This window comes from Neophocaena asiaeorientalis, unplaced genomic scaffold (genome assembly GCF_003031525.2).
Source record: "Neophocaena asiaeorientalis asiaeorientalis breed wild unplaced genomic scaffold, Neophocaena_asiaeorientalis_V1.1 scaffold476, whole genome shotgun sequence".
Taxonomy (NCBI): Eukaryota; Metazoa; Chordata; class Mammalia; order Artiodactyla; family Phocoenidae; genus Neophocaena; species Neophocaena asiaeorientalis.
In genome coordinates this window covers 10,543,741-10,562,857 of record NW_020172178.1, presented here as the reverse complement: position 1 = coordinate 10,562,857, position 19,117 = coordinate 10,543,741, and the positions used below count along the sequence as shown (strand labels likewise).

General features: G+C 54.7%; 2 protein-coding genes across 2 annotated transcripts in view; one reads left to right on the top strand and one right to left on the bottom strand.

The window, feature by feature from the left end:
- The window catches only part of BRF1 (BRF1 general transcription factor IIIB subunit), a 69,923-nt gene that overhangs the window by 29,567 nt on the left and 21,239 nt on the right, over positions 1-19,117 (top strand). The window contains exons 4-5 of the mRNA XM_024758075.1: positions 12,656-12,687; positions 15,813-15,885. Coding sequence (XP_024613843.1) covers positions 12,656-12,687; positions 15,813-15,885 — 105 coding nt within the window. The remainder of the gene's footprint in view (positions 1-12,655; positions 12,688-15,812; positions 15,886-19,117) is intronic.
- Positions 16,922-19,111, bottom strand: BTBD6 (BTB domain containing 6). The gene is made up of 4 exons (XM_024758466.1): positions 18,986-19,111; positions 18,808-18,898; positions 18,550-18,668; positions 16,922-18,380 (listed from the first exon to the last, which is right to left on the bottom strand). The coding sequence occupies exons 2-4, from the start codon at positions 18,886-18,888 to the stop codon at positions 17,348-17,350; spliced, it is 1,233 nt and encodes a 410-aa protein (XP_024614234.1). The 5' UTR covers positions 18,889-18,898; positions 18,986-19,111; the 3' UTR covers positions 16,922-17,347.

Genomic DNA, 19,117 nt, shown 5'->3' with positions numbered 1-19,117 from the left:
ATAGGCCATCTTCAAAGTCCCTATTGAATTTGTTACAATATTGCTTCTGTTTTATGTTTTGATTTTTTTGGCCTTGAGGCATGTGGGATCTTAGCTCCCTGACCAGGAATTGAACCTGCACTCCCTGCATTTGAAGGCAAAGTCTTAACCACTGGGCCGCCAGGGAAGTTATTTATTTATTTATTTGGTTGCACTGGGTCTTAGTCGTGGCAGGCGGGCTCCTTAGTTGTGGCTTGCCAGCTCCTTAGTTGCAGCACGTGGGCTCCTTAGTTGTGGCATGTGAGCGTTTAAGTTGCGGCATGCATGTGGAATCTAGTTCCAGGACCAGGGATCGAACCCGGACCCCCTGTATTGGGAGCGTGGAGTCTTATCCACTGTGCCACTAGGGAAATCCCACCACAACTTTTCGTGAAACACATCCATGGGAGGTGTGTTTTTGCCCACAGCCATTTTTTAAGTCTTTGGTCTTTACTGGGTTCCAGCCGAACTACCAGCAGGCCTGTGTATGAGCAGGTGAGCCCTAGCAGTGGTCTAGGCCAGGAGGCTGCTGTCACCTGTCACCCTTGCTGTGTAGAGCGTGCCCACGGCCACAGCCGTGTCCTGCCCACCGTGACCTTCAGATCTTCTTCTCTCCCAGGCTTCAGACACCCAGGGTCTTGTTAACAGCGGGTTCTGGTCTGCAAATCTGGTGTGGGGGGGAGCTTCCAGAATGAGCTGCTGTCCCTCTCCTCAGGTTCACCTGGGGATCTTCTTTCTTGGAGGGCAGTGCAGCTGGGGACTCCCTTCTCCCCAGCCTACCATTACCTGCTTCCCTCCGCCCCTCCCCCTCTGCTTGCCTCCCCAGGGACAACCTAAGAATTGAAGAAAAAAATTTTTTTAATGTATTTATTTATTTATGGCTGTGTTGGGTCTTCGTTGCTGTGTACGGGCTTTCTCTAGTTGCGGCGAGCGGGGGCTACTCTTTGTTGCAGTGCACAGGCCTCTCATCGCAGTGGCTTCTCCCGTTGTGGAGCACGGGCTCTAGGTGTGCGGGCCTCAGTAGTTGTGGCCCATGGGTTTAGCCGCTCTGCGGCATGTGGGATCTTGCCGGACCAGGGCTCGAACCCATGTCCCCTGCATTGGCAGGCGGATTCTCAACCACTGCGCCACCAGGGAAGCCCTAAATAGACTTTATTTTTAAGAGCAGTTTTAGGTTCACAGCGAAATTGAGAGGAGGGTACAGAGATTTCCCATACCCCCCAGTCCCCACACATGTACAGCATCGCCCAGGATGGACATCCCCTAGAGCGGTGCATTGTTACCAATGGTGAACCCACAGTGACACCTCATCATCACCGAGAGCCCATGGTTTGTTTACCTTGGGGCTCACTCGTTTGGGCGAATGTATAACACGATGTTATGTATCTGGTATCATGCAGAGAGTACGTGGTCAAAAGAAGGCCTCAGGGTGACTGAATAGCTTTTGTCGGCAGGCACTCAGCATCACTGGGCGTGAGGAAGTTGCAACTTCAAACCCATGACAGGCAGAGATGGAGAGGACCGCCCAGTGTTGGCCAGCCTTGGGCCTCTGGAGCTCTGTGACCTGCTGGCCAGTGTGTCCTGCCTGCCAGCATCCAGTGATGCTGAGCATGGGCGCACCCTGGGGTCCAGCAGGCATGTCCTGGGCCGAGGCCGGGGCTGGGCATCTGCGTGGAAGGTAGCCTCCCCGTCCTGGCTGCCCTCCACCTCTCAGCAGTATCTTTTGATGAACAGAGCTTTTAATTCTAATGAAGTACAATTTATCCATCTTCTCCTTTGTGATTAATGTTTTTGTGTCCCGTTTAAGAAATCTTTGCCCCAAATCCTGGAAATATTCTCCTGTGTTGCCTCCTGGAAGCTTTTGGTTTTACATTTCCCATTGGATTGAGGACTTCTAAGGAGTTGGTCTGTGTGTCTGTTGTGAGGAGATGGTCAGAGTTTGCTGCTTTCCACTGGGTGTCCAGGTGACAAGGTGCCATCTGTTGACAACCATTCCTCCCAGTGCACAGTGGTGGCACCACTGTTTTGAACTTAGGTGGGGGCCTGTTGCTGCTGTCCCTGACCCCTTCTGTTGGTCTGTTTGTGCCAATACCAGACTGTTTTCAGTATGGCGGGTTTATAACCTGTCTCAGGATCTGTGGCATGAGACCTTGAATCCCAGCTGTTCTTCTGCCTCAGGGGTGTCTGGGCTGTTCGTGGCCCTCTGTTTTTCTGTATAAATTTTAAAATCAGATTGTCCATTTCTGTAAAAAAAACTTCTGGGGAAAAAAAAAAAAAACTTCTGGGATTCTGATTGGGGTTTGTGGATCAGTTTGGGGAAAATTGACATTGATTTTAACAATACTGAATCTTCCAATCGATCAATATCCCTTCTTTCTTTTTTTAAATTTATTTATTTTATATTTTTGGCTGCGTTGGGTCTTCTTTGCTGCGTGTGGGCTTCTCTCTAGCTGCGGTGAGCAGGGGCCAGTCTTCCCTGCAGTGTGCGGGCCTCTCATTGCGGCAGTTTCTCCTGTTGTGGAGCTTGGGCTCTAGGCATGCTGGCTCAGCAGTTGTGGCTTGTGGCTCCAGAGCACAGACTCAGCAGTTGTGGCGCACGGGCTTAGTTGCTCCGTGGCACGTGGGATCTTCCCAAACCAGGGCTCGAACCCGTGTCCCCTGCATTTGCAGGTGGATTCCCAACCACTGCGCCACCAGGGAAGCCCTCCCTTATTTCTTGAGGTGTTCTCTGCTTTCTCTCATTTTTGATGAGGAGGTCTTACACTTTGTTCGTTAGATTTATTCCTAAGTATTTGTGTTTTGAGCTAAGGTAAATGGTATCTTTTGTTTCCAGTGTATAGAAGTACAGTTGAGGTATGTTGATGTTATATCTAAAAATACAAAATTCAGTGAGTAGTCTTACTAATTGAGCTTTGGGATCTCTTGTTTTGTTTTCTTTTTCTTTTTTTAAAAATTTAATTAATTAATTTATTTTTGACTGCGTTGGGTCTTCGTTGCTGCGTGCGAACTTTCTCTAGTTGCGGTGAGCGGGGGCTGCTCTTTGTTGCGGTGTGTGGACTTCTCATTGCGGTGGCTTTTCTTGTTGCAGAGCATGGGCTCTAGGCGCACGGGCTTCAGTCGTTGGGGAATGCGGGCTCAGTAGTTGTGGCTTGCGGGCTCTAGAGTGCAGGCTCAGTAGTTGTGGCGCACGGGCTTAGTTGCTCCGTGGCATGTGGGATCTCCCCAGACCAGGGCTCGAGCCCGTGTCCCCTACATTGGCAGGCGGATTCTTAACCACTGCGCCACCAGGGAAGCCCTCTTGTTTTGTTTTCTTAATGTATACAGTTGTGTCTGCTGCCAGTTTTAGTTGCTCCCTTCTGATCTGTATGCCTGTCATGTGTTTCTCTTGGCTGTCTGCATGCCTGTGGTGCCCTGTGGGGTGTGAAGGGGTGAAGCAGGGCGTGGGGCAGGGGGGGCGTCCTCGGCTCTGTCCTGGCTCCGGAGAGCGTTTCCAGCGCCTTAGACGTCTGCTCTAAGATGCCTTTATCAGGTGACAGGCTGAAGGTGTTTCCTTTTCCTTAATTGCCAGGAGCTTTTATAGTGAAGGGTGTTGAGTCGTCTGTGTATGTGTTGGTATGCTCATCGTGTGGGTTTTTCCCCTTAATCTGCGCCGAGGTGAATTAATTACACTGACCGATTTTTTTGGGGGGTGCCATACCACGCGGCTTTCGGGAGCTTATTTCCCCGACCAGGGATCTAACCTGGGCCGCCGGCAGTGGGAGCTTGGAGTCCTAACCGTTGGACCACCACACTGACTGATTTTTAAGGTTAAAGCACCCTTGCATACCCAGATGTGGTCATGCCAAGTTACCCTCTCCAGGTATTGCTGGTATTTTGGGTGGAGCTGTGCGGGTGGCCTGTGTTCTTGCAGTGTCCTCGTCAACTGGGTGTGTCGCAGTCGTGCTTGCCCCGACACCGCTGGCAGGTGCCCCCTCGTGCTCTGCACCCTGGGCAGTCCAGTGGTGACCAGTACTGTTTCCTCTTGAAATGTTTGGGAAAACTCACAGTGAAGCCATCGGGGCCTTTAGCTTTCTTTGTGGTAAGATCGTACTTGTGGCTTCAATTTCTATAGTAGATGTGGAACTAGCCAGCCTTTCTGCTTCTCATTCCAGTTTTGCTAGGTTGTATTTTGCAAAGGCTTTGTGTGTGTCACTTCAGAGACCAGATGTATCGGAGTAAAGTTATCCTTAACATTCCCGGTTTCCCTTTCGTGTCTGCGGCACTTGTAGTGACGACCCCTCTGTCATGTCTTATGTTTGTAATTTTGCCCCTTTTCTCTTTGCTCCATGTTGCTAGGGGGTTGCCAGTTTTTTTAGTCTTTTCCTTGGTAATGGCTTTGTTGAGATGAAATTCACCCGTTACGTTGCGCAAGTCACTGGTTTTCAGTTACGTGCACACAAGTGTGCGGCCCTCACCACGGTCAACGCTAGAGCGTTGTCATCGCCTCAGAAAGCATGTCTCTCGTGCCACCAGTCCTAAACAAGCAGGAGTCTGCTTTCTGCCACTCTCTGTTTGCCTGTTCTGGACATTTCATGTACATGGGATCATGTAAGCTCTCATTGGAGCTCTGTGTTTAACTGTGAGGCACGGCTGGACCGCTTTCCAAAGTAGCTGGACCATTTTGCATTCCTGCCAGCAGTGTAGGAGGGCTCCAGTTCCTCTGCAGCCTCAGCAGCGCTTTTATCAGCCTTCTTAAAGAACCAGACTTTCGCTGTGTTGTTTATCTGTATTGTACGTTTATTTTATATTTCATTGATTTACTTTTATTATTTCGTTCCTTCTAGTTTCTTTCAGTGTAATTTACTCTTTTCAGCTTTCTTAGGTTCTGGATTTTCATTATTTCTGTTTCTCCTAATATAAGAATTTGAGACTATAAATTTCTCTCTAGGCAGGTTTTAGTTACATCACACAGTTTTGATGTGTTACATTTTTACTATGATCAGTTCAAAATATTTTCTAATTTCCATTTTTATTTCTTTTAGATATTAAGTCATTTACAAGTGTACCACTTGTTTTGAAAACAGTTGGGAGTTTTCTAGTTATCTCTGTGTTATCAGTTTCTAGTATAATCCCATTGTGGTCAGAGGACAAACACTGAACGATTTTCCTTTTTTCCCAGTGTGCTGAGATTTGATTTACAGCTCAGTGCATGGTCTATTTTGGTGGCCGCGTCATGTGCACTTCAAAGGAATGGGTATCTGCACCTGTTGGGTGGAGCGGTCTATAAATGTCCATTAGGTCAAGTTGGTTAGTCCTGTTCAAATCATCCTTACCGATTTTTCGGTCCCCTTGTTCTAAAGAAGAGTGTTAAAACTCCCACTGCAGATGTGGACTTATCGACTTTTCCTTTTATCTTGTTGGTTTCCCATTATATTCTTTTTTTTTAATAAATTTATTTATTTTATTATATTTATTTTTTGTTCTTTTTGGCTGCATTGGGTCTTCATTGCTGTGCATGGGCTTTTCTCCAGTTGTGGCGAGTAGGGGCTACTCTTCCTGCAGTGCGCGGGCTTCTCACTGCGGTGGCTTCTCTTGTTGCGGAGCATGGGCTCTAGGCGCATGGGCTTCAGTAGTTGTGGCTTGCGGGCTCTCGAGCGCAGGCTCAGTAGTTGTGGTGCACGGGCTTAGTTGCTCCGCGGCATGTGGGATCTTCCCGGACCAGCGCTCGAACCTGTGTCCCTTGCATTGGCAGGCGGATTCTTAACCACTGTGCCACCAGGGAAGCCCTCCCATTATATTCTGATGCTGTGTTAAGAGGATACAGATTCAGGATTCTGTATCTTCCTGGTGGAAATGACGCTTAACGTTATAAAATGTCCCTCTTTATCACCAAACGCTTTTCCCCTTAAATTCTACTGTGTTGGGTGTTAGTATAACTATACCCGCTTTCTTTTGCTGAGTATGTGCGTGGTCTGTCTTTCCCCATATTTTAAAATTCAACCCTTCATGATATATTTAATGTGTCTTATAAGCAGCATATAATTGCTACTGAACCAAACTTAGGTCCTCTTGCCCACACACAGTAAAGCCAACCTACTGACACTGGTTGTGGTGAAGGAAAGTGCAGGGTTTATTGCAGGCGCCAAGCAAGGAGTCCAGGCAGCTAATGCTCAAAAGAGCCTAGCTCCCCAGAGGCTTTCGGGGAAAGGTTTTTTAAAGACAGAGTGGGGGAGGGGGTTGTGGGGGGCGTGATCAGCTCACGGACGCTTTTCTGATGGGTTGTCGGAGAGCTAGTCGGGAGTCAACATCCTCAGCCTTCTGGTTCCGACTGGTCTGGGGTCTCGGTGCGTGTGGGCAGCATGCAGTTAACTTCTTCCACCTGGTGGGGGTTTCAGTGTCTGTAAAACAGTGTCAAGGACGGTGGCTCAGAACAGTATCTCTCACCCTTGAGGAGGAGCTAAAGGTCCTTGACTTTGTTTAATGGCTAAACTATTACTATTTTGTCTTGCTTGACTGTTTTCCTTCCTTTCTGCAATTTTTTTCACTGCTCTGGTTAAATTTATTCTTTGACTAAAGTTTTTCTACAGACAAAAGGCAGGTGGACGGCCTGGCCGAGGTGGAGGAGTCCTGTTCTGGGGAGGCCCCACAGGGTCCTGCTCGGTTACATAATTATGTGTATTTGTCTAATTTTTTTATCTAGTCTTAAATTTTTTTTTTTTTTTTTTTGGTGGTATGCGGGCCTCTCACTGTTGTGGCCTCTCCCGTTGCAGAGCACAGGCTCCGGATGCGCAGGCTCAGCGGCCATGGCTCACGGGCCCAGCCACTCCGCGGCATGTGGGATCTTCCCAGACCGGGACACGAACCCGTGTCCCCTGCATCAGCAGGCGGACTCTCAACCACTGCGCCACCAGGGAAGCCCAAGTCTTAAAGTATTTTTTATTGGAGAATTTCATCCATTTAAATTCAGTGTGCTTATTGATATATTTGAATTTAATTCTAATATCTTACTATTTTTCTATTTGTTCTCTGTTTTTCCTTTCTTACAACCTCTTAGTCAATTATTTCGTTATTCTGTTTTTCTTCAAATACTTTGTTATTTATTTACTTATTACTGCTTTGGTGGTTACCCTAGAGACTGTGTCCTGTGCCCTTGACCTTAAGTTAGAAGCTGGCCTTTCCCAGCAGGACAAGCTCTTCCGGGCCCTGCTAGGGGCGCTGTGGGCACTGCTTCCCCAGCCGTTAGTGTGTTCACTCACACCTACCCGCTCTGCCCTTTCCATTCCTGTGTTTCTGTGGTTTCATCTGGGATCATTGTCCTCTGTCTGAAAAACAGTATGCCTCCTAGGAAAAGACTCCTTCAGCTTTTGTTTATGTGAAAACATCTTTGTTTTGTCCTCATTTTGAAAGGTATTTTCAGTGAGTGTGGAATTCTGGGGCAGCAGGTGTTTCTCCTGGAGCTTTACTGCTGTCATCCCGCTTCTGCCTTCTGCCTTCTGTGGTGCTGTGGAGTGGGCATTACATCGTCTTGTCACTGTTTGAAGGTTACCATCTCTTATCACTACCTGCTTCTAAGAAATATCTTTGTTTTTCTTTCAGGGGTTTGACGCTGATGTACTTAGATGTGGTTTTCTTTGTATTTGTCCAGTTTGTTATTTGTAGAACTTCTGGTATTTGTGACTTAATGTCTTTTGTCTGTTTTGGGGAAATCTTGGGAGGTATCTTTTCAGACAGTTTCTCTGCCATTCTTTCTCTGTTCCCTTTCTAGGATCCCAGTTGCACACACGTTAGACCCTTTCCTTATGTCTCAGGTTGTGTTGTGTATTTTCCATTCCGTTTTTAAAATTTGTCCTGTCTCTGTTTCACTCTGAATATTGTCCAGTGACCTGTCTTGAGTTCTTTCATCCTTTCCTTTGCAGTGTCCAACTGGTTGTTAAACCCATCTGTTAACTTCCTAACTTCAATGATTGTTTTACATTAGATTCTTTAGATTAGATTCCAGTTCTTTGGTAAAATTCTCTGTCTCTGCAGTTATATGAAAGCCTTTAGTAACTCCAACAGTGGGGTCATTGGTGGTTCTGGTTTTTTTGTTTGTTTTTTTTTGCGGTACGCGGGCCTCTCACTGTTGTGGCCTCTCCCGTTGCGGAGCACAGGCTCCGGATGCGCAGGCTCAGTGGCCATGGCTCACGGGCCCAGCTGCTCTGCGGCACGTGGGATCTTCCCGGACCGGGGCACGAACCCGTGTCCCCTGCATCGGCAGGTGGACTCTCAATCACTGCGCCACCAGGGAAGCCTGGTGGTTCTGTTTTTATTGCCTGAGTTTTCTTTTGGTTTTGGTTATTTGGTCCTGTCTCTTGTCATGCTTGGTAAATTTTTATCGAAGTGCTGGGTATAGTGTTTGAAAACCTGTGGCAGCTGTGGGTAATTGGGGACTTCGTTTCCTCTGGCAGGGAGAGAGTTGTGGGGAGCTAGCCTGGGCCCAGTGGAGACTGGCCCGTCTGGGTCCTCACTGCACATCTTGGGGTGTACTCGGCTCAAGACCTGGCAGTGCCATCACAGGGGTCCCTGCCCACTTTCTCTTCTCCAGGCTGACTGCCGCTGGCCGTGGCGTTAAGCCTCTGCGCCCTTGTGCCTGTGCGGAGCAGGACCTGACCAGGGCCTGGAGGGAGCCTGAGCGCGTGGTGTTTGGCCCACTTCTCGACAGTTGGGCGCCTCGAGGCTGGCTGTCTTGGCGGTCCCCGAGCCCTCCATTTTATCTTCCCCCGGGTGGGGCTCTGTGAGCTCCAGGCTGTGGCCTTGGCCTCTGCCTGGTGCTGTGGGGGCAGCCAGTACCCTGAGGGGGAGCAGGGGCAGCTGGCAGGGCCCCTGGCGCAACGGGAAGCCCTTCCTTTTCCTCGGTGGCTCCTGGCTGCCGCCCACCACGCCCCCACGACCCGCGTCCAGGCGCCGCCCCGCCTTGTCACACAGCCCTGTAACTCCCCTTGATGGCTGCTTCCACTCCCGGCCCCTTTGTGGACTGCCTCCAGGACTTGGGTGATCTCTTAGAGACTTACATCAGGGCTCCATGTCGCTGTGCAGGTACAGCGGCACTGCCCGGAAATAACCGGTGCAGGTGTCCTGGTGGCCTTTGTCCTTGGTAGGGCGTGGCTGAGGGCTCCTGCTCTAAACAGGGCTGTGGGCCGGCTGCCTGGGGAAGGGCTCGCCAGGGCAGGGGGGCCCCGCGGGGTTAGAGGGTGGGTGGCTGCTGGGCAGGTCGTCCTCAGGGACGTCGAGGTTTGGCTCTTCAGTGCTGATGGCACCGTCGTTCTGGGACTCACCGGCTCGTGTCCGGCACGGCCCCGGGAGGGTGCTGTGGGCTCACGTGGCTGCCCCCCTGGCCTCACTGTCCGTCCTCAGGTGTGGCGTCCACGCACACACATGACATTTCGGACCTTCTGGATGTGCAGGGGTAGTTTTTCACCCGGAGAGACACTGTATCAGAGGCAGCGTAGAGGAATATCGCGTTCTTTTGACCTTTAGTTCTGTCTTATTTAAATCTCTGTAAACTTTTCCTTTGACCAAAAATGAGTCTCAGTTTAAATCAGGTCCCGTCTGTGATTGTTTTCCCAGCAGTGCTGTGTGGGCTTGCCAGAGGGTCTCCCGTCCTCTCGGGGCGGAGCTACTCCCAGGCCCCAGGGACAGTAGTCGCCCAGCGTGGGCTGCCACGCGCTTTCTAAACCCACTGGACGCACTCTGGCCTTTGGACCCTCAGGAGCGTCCAGGATCTTCTGAAGGTGTTCTATCCGCCACCCTTCTTTGTGCCGATGCACCTCTTCTAGGACAGGCACTCAAGTGGGTGTTCGTTGAGCAGAAGTGCCGCCTGCTAGAATACGGCTGGGCCCCAGGAGGATGGGAGGGAGACAGAGAGGCCAGCAGAACTACACTCACGCCGAGCCAGGGCTTCACGCAGGCCTCATCTGTGGGCTTACTTACCGTCCCAGCAGGTCTGGGGGTCTGGGGTCTCTGCACCGAGGTTGGGTGCAGCTGCCTAGCAAAAGGGAACGGCTCCTGGGAAGACACTGGCCCAGGGGCCGGCCAGACAGGAGACTTTTCCAAGCCATAGAACCCCAAACGCCCATCAGTTGGACCCACTGAGGCCCAGGCCCCGGGGGCGCTGGTGGGCTCTGGCCCAGGATGGGGCATGGGTGGGGGGGCTCGTTTAGGAAGCACGTAATTCAGATCACCCCGCTCCGAGAGGATCCAGGGCTGTCTAGATGTTCCTGTGGACACGGGCCAGGTGCCCTGCCACTGTCATTTCACGGACAGCAAATGTCATTTCATTGTAACTTGGTTAAAAGTTGAATCCCAATCTCCTTTATAAAACACACCCCCCCGATCATTTTATTATGAAAAATATCAAACATGTGGCAAAGTTGAAAGGATTGATTATGCAGTGGGCGCCCCCCACCCCAGCGTCTCCATCCACACCTTGCTAGTCTATGCTCGGCCCCCTCCCACCCGCCAGCCATCCCTCAGCCTGTCCTTTTTTGGTGTTTTCAAAGTACGGTGCAGACATCTATTCAGTGCCCCCAAGCCCTTCAGCAGGCAGCTTATTAACTGACTAGATACCAGTATTTGTTTATGGTTCTTATTTCCTTTTAAGGTAAAATTGGCATAAAATGAAATGCACAAGTCTTCATCGTGCCACTTGATGAATTCTGAGGAGCGCATGTGTCTGTGCGACCAGGTCTTCTGTCAGGATGCAGGGCGGCGCCAACACCCACCCCAGAGGCACCCGCTCTCCTGGTGACGCCCGTGGGTTAGTTTTGCTTGTTCTGGAACGCCCTGTCCGGGATGCGGCTGTGTGCTCTTCCTGCAGGTCTGTCGCCTGGCAGGTCTCTGCCGTCTGGTCTCCATGGGGCGAGTGTGTGACAGGTCATCGGTGTCTCTGTCGACGGACCCCCGGGCTGTTCCCGGTCTTTTGCTCTTGTGCACGGAGCTGCTGTGAACATTCCTTTTTCCTCTCCACGTGGTCGGAGGCCCTCGAGTAGGGCCGGTGTTCCACTGGGCGCCCTGCCGGCGGGTGTGGCAGCTGCAGTCATCTGTTGCTGTTGTAGGGGTGCTTTAGTTTGCTTTTCTGTGATAGCTGCTGAGGGGGGCGCTCTTTGCTTCTCTTATGAAACATCTGTTCAAAACTTTTGCCCTTTTTTTTGCATTTATTTTATTAGTAGTATTTTTAAAATAGACTTCATATTTAAGAGCAGTTTTAGATTCATGAAGAAATTGTGCAGAGTTCTGTATTCTCCACCGAGCACAGAGTTTCTCTGTGATCAGCTCATGTCAGTGTGCTGTATGTTATAATTGATGGACCCGTGTTGATACAGTATCGTTAACTGAAGTCCATAGCTGATGTGAGCGCTCGCTCTCGGTGGTCCATGCTCCATGCGTTTGACGAGTGAAAGGCCACGTGTCCACCATCGTGGTATCATACAAGCAGCTTCGCTGCCCTGAAAATCCCCTGTGCCCCGTCTGTTCATCCTCCCACCTGACCCTTGGCCACCCCGACCCTTTCACTGTCTCCACAATACTGCCTTTTCCAGAATGTCATAGAGCTGGAATCTTAGGGCGCATAGTTTCTTGGCTATGTTGATTTGTTCTGTCGTCACTGATTCCTGCTTGTATATTTGCGGTGCTCTTCCTTTCATTTCTTGTGATTTCACTTCTCTTTTTCTCGAAGTGCTTCTCACTAGCTTGTTGGTCTGCACTGTAGTATTATGTCTTACTGTGACTACACTCTCTGATGAAACGTCTGCCTTCAGACTGAGAAATGAGGTGCCTTTGATTCGAGGACCTTGGAGGCCAGGTTCCAATGCTGGCCGCCCGGTGTGAGGCTTTGGCACTGGGACTTCCTCTCTCCTTGCTCTGCTGGGCCCAGGCTTTCCCTCTGGACACCTGGTCTGGGCTCTGGTTCAGCATCGTGGGGATTTCTTTCTTAGTCACTTCTCAAAGCCATAGCATATCCATGAATGACGCTAAGTTCACTTCATTTGACAAGTTGCCTTTCTCAGTGGCTCGTGTTTTGTATTTCTGTGTCCGCTCTGTGTCTGGCTGAGTTTTGAATCGCTTAGGACATATTCTGGTTACTACTTAACCATCTGCTGAGAGCAAGGACAGGTCCCACGCCAGAGTCCCCACAGCCGCCCCCTCGAGCACCAGTACCGTAGTGGTGCCTACCGGCCGCCAGAAGTGGCGGCCTGGTGTGTGTGTCTGTGCGCCAGGAGCCTGGAGTCCCGGGACACGGGGCACTGCTGGGCGCCCGGCAGCCGCTCAGTGGCGCTCGTGAGACGCAGCAAGCGGGGTTGTGCACTTCTGGGCAGGCCGGGGCGGGAGGCCCCTTGGAGCAGGGGACCCCTGGCTGGGCAGGGCCCACACACATGCGGGGGCCGCCCCGCCAAGGCAGTTGCACTCCAAGAGCCGTGTTGCAGGCCCCCAGCCCAGCTCCACTCCCCCTCGTCCGGTACTGACTCGGAGGTCTCCCAGAAGCTGAGCCCTGACGCGGCTGCCTCACTCTGCCCCCACGATCCAGGGCTGAGCTTAGACCTACAGCAGGGGTCTGCCTCCTGGAAGCTGTCAGGTGGCCGGAGCCTGTGGGCCGGGCGCTGCTCCTTGACTCCCCTTGCAGACATGCTCCTCGACCTCAGCGACCTGCTCCAGGTAGATGCGTTTCCTTTCTCAGCCCTTTCCTGCCCCGGCTGGGAGGGTCCACAGGCGAAGGACACACAGGGTGTGGGTCTCTGTTTGGAAACTGGCAAATGGAGTGGGTAGGGAGACAGTGGACACAGGGTGATGGTGTTGTCCCGGGGGCTGGGCAGCCCTGGCCTTAGAACCAATGGAGAGACCCAGGTGAACTTTGTCCAAGGCAAGGGAGATTCTTTAAAAGGAAAAAAAAAATGGACTCACATGCATACATTTTAAACAATATAAAAACTTACATGTACAGTCTATTTAGGGAAACTTGCTTTCTGAGTCCCAGGAAGGCACCTCTCATTTCCAAATGCCTGACGGTAATGGAAAGGCCCAACAAGAGGGACACCTGTGTGGATGGGACGCTCATGGGGTGGGAGCAGCGCCGGGGCGGAGCCACTGCAACTCCGCACTTGTCCCTGGTGATGGCGCTGGGGCTGGGGCGAGCTTGGCCCCGTGCCCTGGAGTTGGGCTCTGTGGTGATCACTCCACTGAGGGCTCGGAAGGAAAACCAATGTCATGGAAAGCAGACGTGACTGCAGTGTGAGGACTCATGCAGAATCCATAGGAATCCCACCCCCACGGGGACGCTTCCTCGCAAGCCTGGTGCTGTGCCGCCCCGGTGCTGGGCCTTCAGTGCCCTCGGTGCCGGCAGACAGACCTTCACTGAACTCAGATGCCACCTGTATTTGTGTTCTCCCAGGTGCCTTTATAAATGGCATCTCTCAGGAGCCCTGCTGAAATATTCAGGGGTCACGCTAAACATAACCCCTTGGAATCGTGAAAATCCAGCACTCCATGTGCTGTGTTTGGTCAGGGCAAGGCCACGTGGCGTGGTTTCCATCCTGGTGACTCCCAGGAAGGACAGGAGGGAGGGCTGGCACAGGACAGCGCTCCAGAAGTGCTTGGGTACCACTTGGGAGGGAGGGGGAGGTGCTCCAGTACTTTCTTGCTTCACACCTTGGGAAGTGGGACACCAGTCAGGGTTCAGGTGGGAGAGGGTGACAGAGTAGATGCACCCACTCACCTGGGGCTGGATCAGGGCCCAGCGGAGAGTCACTGTGCTGACCAGTGAGACCCCGTACGTTCAGGCTGGACACACACAGACAGTTTTAACACCTCAGGTGGAAGGGTGAGCCTCGGGCCCCCTGGTCTTGGGCAGAGCCCAGCCTGGGCACTGGGAAGGTGGGAGGTGACCTGGCAACCGTCACCCCCCAGCCCCCCGCTCCCAGCCTCCCATGCCGGCCCCGCCCTGGAGGGGCTGGGACAGGCTCAGCACCCACAGGACACACATGTCTGCAGCTGACTGTGGGTGTGGAGCACGCGTGTCGGGTGAGGGTCCCACTTGGAGGCTTGCACTGCCGAGGGCTGAGCACTTAGAGGACGTGAGCCGAAGGCTCAGGGCTCACTCCGTTCTCACTCACGCGCACCAAGGTGGGCTTCTCCCTGGGTTCAGCTCACAGCCAACACCCTCTGGCAGGAGCTGTGGAGGGCCCACTGCACCCTGAGGGTCTTGGCAGGACGTCCCTTTGTCCCCCCTGATAGTGAGGCTGACACATAGGCACTCACGTGCCTGGGCCCCGGCCCCTCAGAGGCAGAGCCAGGAGCCCTCAAGGTCTGCGGAGCCTGCCCGCCATGTGGTAGGGGCACAGGGAGGGCTGGCCACCCACACACAGCCGCAGACACGGGAGAGTGACCATCAAAGCATCTCTGGCAATAACCACGCATTTTACAGGCATATCCTTTTTAAAATTTGATTTTCCACTTGAAGTTGTTCAGAGAACGCTTTCCTGCAGCATTCAGGCTTCGTCTGCCTCGGTGCCGGGGTTGGGGTGGTGGGGGTCATGGCGTGGGCAGGCAGGGTCGGGATGTGCTGCAGGGAAGGTGGAGACACCGCGCTGGGTGGCAAGTCCGCTCTGCTCTGGCCTCAGCACAGGATGAGGCAGGAGGGCCGGGATGCAGGAGCCTGGGGGGAACCCAGTGGAAGGGGATGCACGCTGCCACGCGTGCTTTGGTGGCAGGCATCCCCGGGAGCCCCCAGCCCTTGTGATGGGGATCTTGGAGGACAGAGAGTGACTGCCAGTGGGGTGGGGGGTGCCCTCTGCTGCCTGGACAGGGAGGCCTGGCCTCCGCTGGGAAGGCCCCAAGCTGCCTGGTGCCCACAGGTACCCTCATCTCCTCCCCTAAGGAGACTCAACATCGTACCACTCCTTGGCACCCTGGTCCCCTGGCGGCAGCAGGCACCCGTGTGCCATCTGCAAGCCCCGTGATGGATATGGCACACAACAAGGCCTTCACTCTTCCTCAGCACCTTTTCTGGCGCCCTCTTGGGTGCTGGGCCAAGGGGCTCACAGGCCAGGCTTGATCAGGTGAGGGAGCCCTCTGAGGAGGTCAGAGGCAGCCCTCCTGCGAGGCCCGCGTCCTGTGGGCAGGGCTGGGGTGAAGGCAGGTGGGCAGGGGTTTCTCCAGCTCAGGCTGGGACGGCGAAGCCCACAGCTCGGGCCTGGGGTGAGAGCCTGGGCTTTTCTCGGATCCGCACGCCATCCGAGTCTTCCCTGCACTACTCCTGCCGTCGAAGTCCACGCAGCAGCATCCTCCCCACGAGCTGCCCGGCCCTCGGCCAGCGCCAGGCAGGCTGGGAGGACAGTGCCTGGCCAGGCCCCGGGCTCAGTCGCACCCGGGGAGGTTCTGGCAGGTGACTGGGTCAGGGGCAGGCTCCACGGTGGATCTGGACCTGAGGTGGGAGCAGGGTAGGGTCACTGAGGCCTGCAGAACCCCACAGCCAGGACTGAGCTGGCCCGTGGGGACAGAAGAGGATGCCCCCGTGGGCCCCGCAGTCGTGGCGCCTTGCGCCCTTGATGATTCTGCTCAGCCAGCTACTCTTGAGGCAGCTTTTCTTCTCAGCAAGTTCAGTCGTTGCTGAGATAGTGGTAGAGTCTAAAAAAGCCACCTGGGGGAGGGAAGGAGTGCCCTGGGCTGCTCTGGGGGCTCGTGGGGGGCAGCAGGGGGGACTCTTAAAGACTGAACGATGAAATAAAAAGGGAAACATTTCCTGCACATGAACGCCCTTCTTAGTTGTGGTGTCTTCACGACAGGTGAACGTTTACGTGCTGGGGAAGACGTTCCTTCTTTTGGCGAGAGAGCTCTGCATCAACGCACCAGCAATAGGTACTGCGGGGCTCACGGGGCGCGCTGCCGGTGCTCTGGGTGGGAGGGCGGCGTGTGCAAGGGCGAGGACCTAACAGGGAAGAAGTGTCTCACCTGGAGGCTGCCAGGAGCCCAGCAGCCTGGGGGGTTATTTCTGGTCTAAAACCGGAATGCTGTGGTCAGTGCCCGCAGGTAGGGATGGAGTGAGACGGAAGTGTTGCGTGGATGGGGGCCCGTCTCTCCACCTCTCGAGGAGCACCCCTGGCAGCACGGTGCCTCGGGGTGGGCAGGCCCCCTGCAGATGGAGCCGGGCCTTTCCCAGCCACGGTCGGTCGGCCTTTGTGGCAGCTTTACCGTGAGGACTGTTTGCACGGTTGGCTTGGAGGGGCTGCTCCCTCCTTCGCCCATCAGCGTCTAGAGGCACCTCCTTGTACTAAGGAGGTGGTGTGTGGGGCCAGGGAGGGTGGGCAGGGCATGCAGTCCTGGGTCACCCACAGGGTGGTCTCTGGGGCCGGGAAGGCACGGTCCAGCAGGGTGGGCCGGGAGGAGGAGGGCCGCAGGCACAGGGAGACCTGGGGCTGGGGGCTGTATCCCCGTGCCGAGTGACACGTTCCCTCCCTCCGGGGGTCATGCGGAGGTTTTTCAGAAACAAAGCAAATGCCTAAGGAGTTTGCAGCAAGGGAGGGTAGAGGCAAGAGGCCCAGCGAGCCTGCCTGACGCCACAGCACACGCGTGCAGGCTGCTGGGGAGCCTGAGGTGGGAGGCCCGCTCTCGGGGGCAGGAGCCCTGGGCCCGGCAGAGCACCCCCCACGCCCCCACCCAGTCGAAATCAAACAGTAGGATTCTGAGCAGCTAGTGACACTTGAGGAAGTAGACACAACCTGACACCTGGCTTTTTCTAGAGCAGTCTGGCTGCAGCCCAGAGAGCAAGCCCTCCCAGATGGCGGAGGCCCGGGCTGCCGGCAGAGGGCAAACTCGGGGACGGGTGGGCCTCTTGGGACTACCCACTAAGCACTGTTAGGGCAATTTGAGACTCGCAGTCATTTATCTACGGCTCTCATTTTGTTAAAATTTTATTATGAAAATCCACTTAAACAGGTGAACTACTTTGAGTGACTCTTCCCATTTTAGATTGAACAGAAGATCTTAAGCTTAGAACCACTTAGAATAGAATCCAAGAGGATGCGAGGGACGGCAAAGCCCTCAAAGCAGGCGGTGTGGGTGCCCCTGGGAGGGAATCTGGAGCCTGCCTTGTGCCCCCCAAATCTGCCCTCCACCTGGGAGGTGCGCCCCAACGTACAAGAAATTTAGAGACCGAGGCTCTGGCTGTGTAGGAAAGCATCTTGTGTCACAGCTTCAGGCTCCAGCCGACTACTTGCAGAGGAGGCACGCCGCGAGCGCAAGCTTTGAGGTGGCCGGTCACGGGCTGCCTGTAGAGAAAGGGCCTGCCGCTCGCAGTGCATCCCTGCCACCCCACAGCGCCTCAGGCGTAGAAGATGAGCTCAGGGATCTGCCCGCCCTGGACCCCGGTCCCGTTGGTGCTGTCGGAAGAGCACTGGAACTGGAAGGTCACCTTCCCGCACTGCACCTCGGTCATGCCCTCCTGCCCAAAGTAGCTGAGCTCACTGCCATCCAGGACGGCGCTGGCGGTGTAGAAGGTGTCCTGCTCCACCTGCACGGGGTGTTCAAACCAGACTGAGAAGGTGCTGCTGGAGCCGTCGGAGACAAACGTGGTCAAGTTCTGCGCCAGGACCACCCCCAGCCGCTTGAGTTCAATCTTCACGCTGTACTCCGCTCTCCCAGAGCTAGAGCCGTACAAGCCCAGCCCCGCAATAAATACTCTCCTGTCCACGGCAAACTGGATGCTGTCGCAGCGGCCGCGGTAGCGCCACTGGTTGCTGCGGTAGGCGGAGGACTGGAAGCGGTGGCACCTCTGCGGGGCGAGGCCCTTCCTCTTGGTCAGGGGGAATTCGAGGAGGGGCTTGTTGGCCGCCGTGTACCACAGGAAGATGTTGTGGGTCTCCTCCAGCGTCAGGATGTCCGACTGGGCGGCGCCGTTGGCAAACTCTTCCAGGGTCATAGTTGGAATTCGGACCAGGTAGAGGGCTGGCCCCAAAACATGCCTCTTGTTGCGCGGGGTGGCCGGCAGGCCCTGCCTCTTGCACTCTGCCTCGGCCCAGCTCAGGACGGCCTCGAAGACCACAGCCTCCTTGGTGTTGAGGGCCTCCCGCATCACTATGATCTCCAGCGTCTGCCAGTCAATTTCACAGAAGCCTTCGGACCTCAGGGCCATCTCAGCCTGAGCATCGATGACCTCCCAGCAGCGCTGGGTCAGCTCAGGCTCCTCAAACAGCCGGCTCTGGGACAGCAGCACACAGGCGTTTTTGGCTTCCAGACTCGTCTCCAGGAAGTTGACACAGGCTTTTGCTAACGCAGGGACAATGTACTTCTTGGCGGCATACAGAGTGGCCAGCACCGTGTCAGCTTCCAGGTCAATCTCGTCACTGTACATGTACCTAGGCAGGACGGGGCCAAGTCACAGGCCGCGTGGGGCACGCCGCGCACCCAGGGCCTGGGAGAGGAGCCCTCCATCCTTGTGGACTTCAGGAGGCTGCAGGCAGCTGGCTGGCGGAACCAGGCAGCGAGGAACCGCCCCATCCTTGCACCCTAAGGAGGCAGACTTACTTTAACAAGATGAGAAAAGCTGTAGGTTCCACGTCAGGGATGTGGATTTCTGACTTGACTTCTGCCAGGTCCCCGTAAAACATGGCATAAAAGACAGAGCTACCCACGGCCAAGACATACTGTGGATGAGAGAGAGAGCTGCCCTGAGCCCTGGGCCCTCCCTGCCCCCAGCGGCTGCCACACCCGGGAAGAGGACCGTCCATACTCGGGAGGCGGCCGGTCGCCTTTGGGAGCTCAAAGGGCCGAGCCTCTACCAACCTTGTGGGCAGGCACCCTCCGGGCCGCGCCCGGGGGCCCCACGACGAAGTGCACGTCGGCCATGAGCTCGTTGTTGAACATCAGCGCGTTCCTGCAAAGGGCAGAGGCACAGGACACGGCTCGGGGCTCGGGTCGGCGCGGGGCGCGGACAGGGGCGGGGGCGCAGGTCCGGGCTCACCTCTCGCGCAGGGTCGGGTGGAAGGACTGCCAGTTGGGGCTCTCCAAGTTGTTGTTGTCGAGTGCGGGCGGCGCGGGCGCGGGCGGTGGCAGGGCGGGCAGCGGGGCGCTGGGCCGTCCCTTCCTGCCCGCG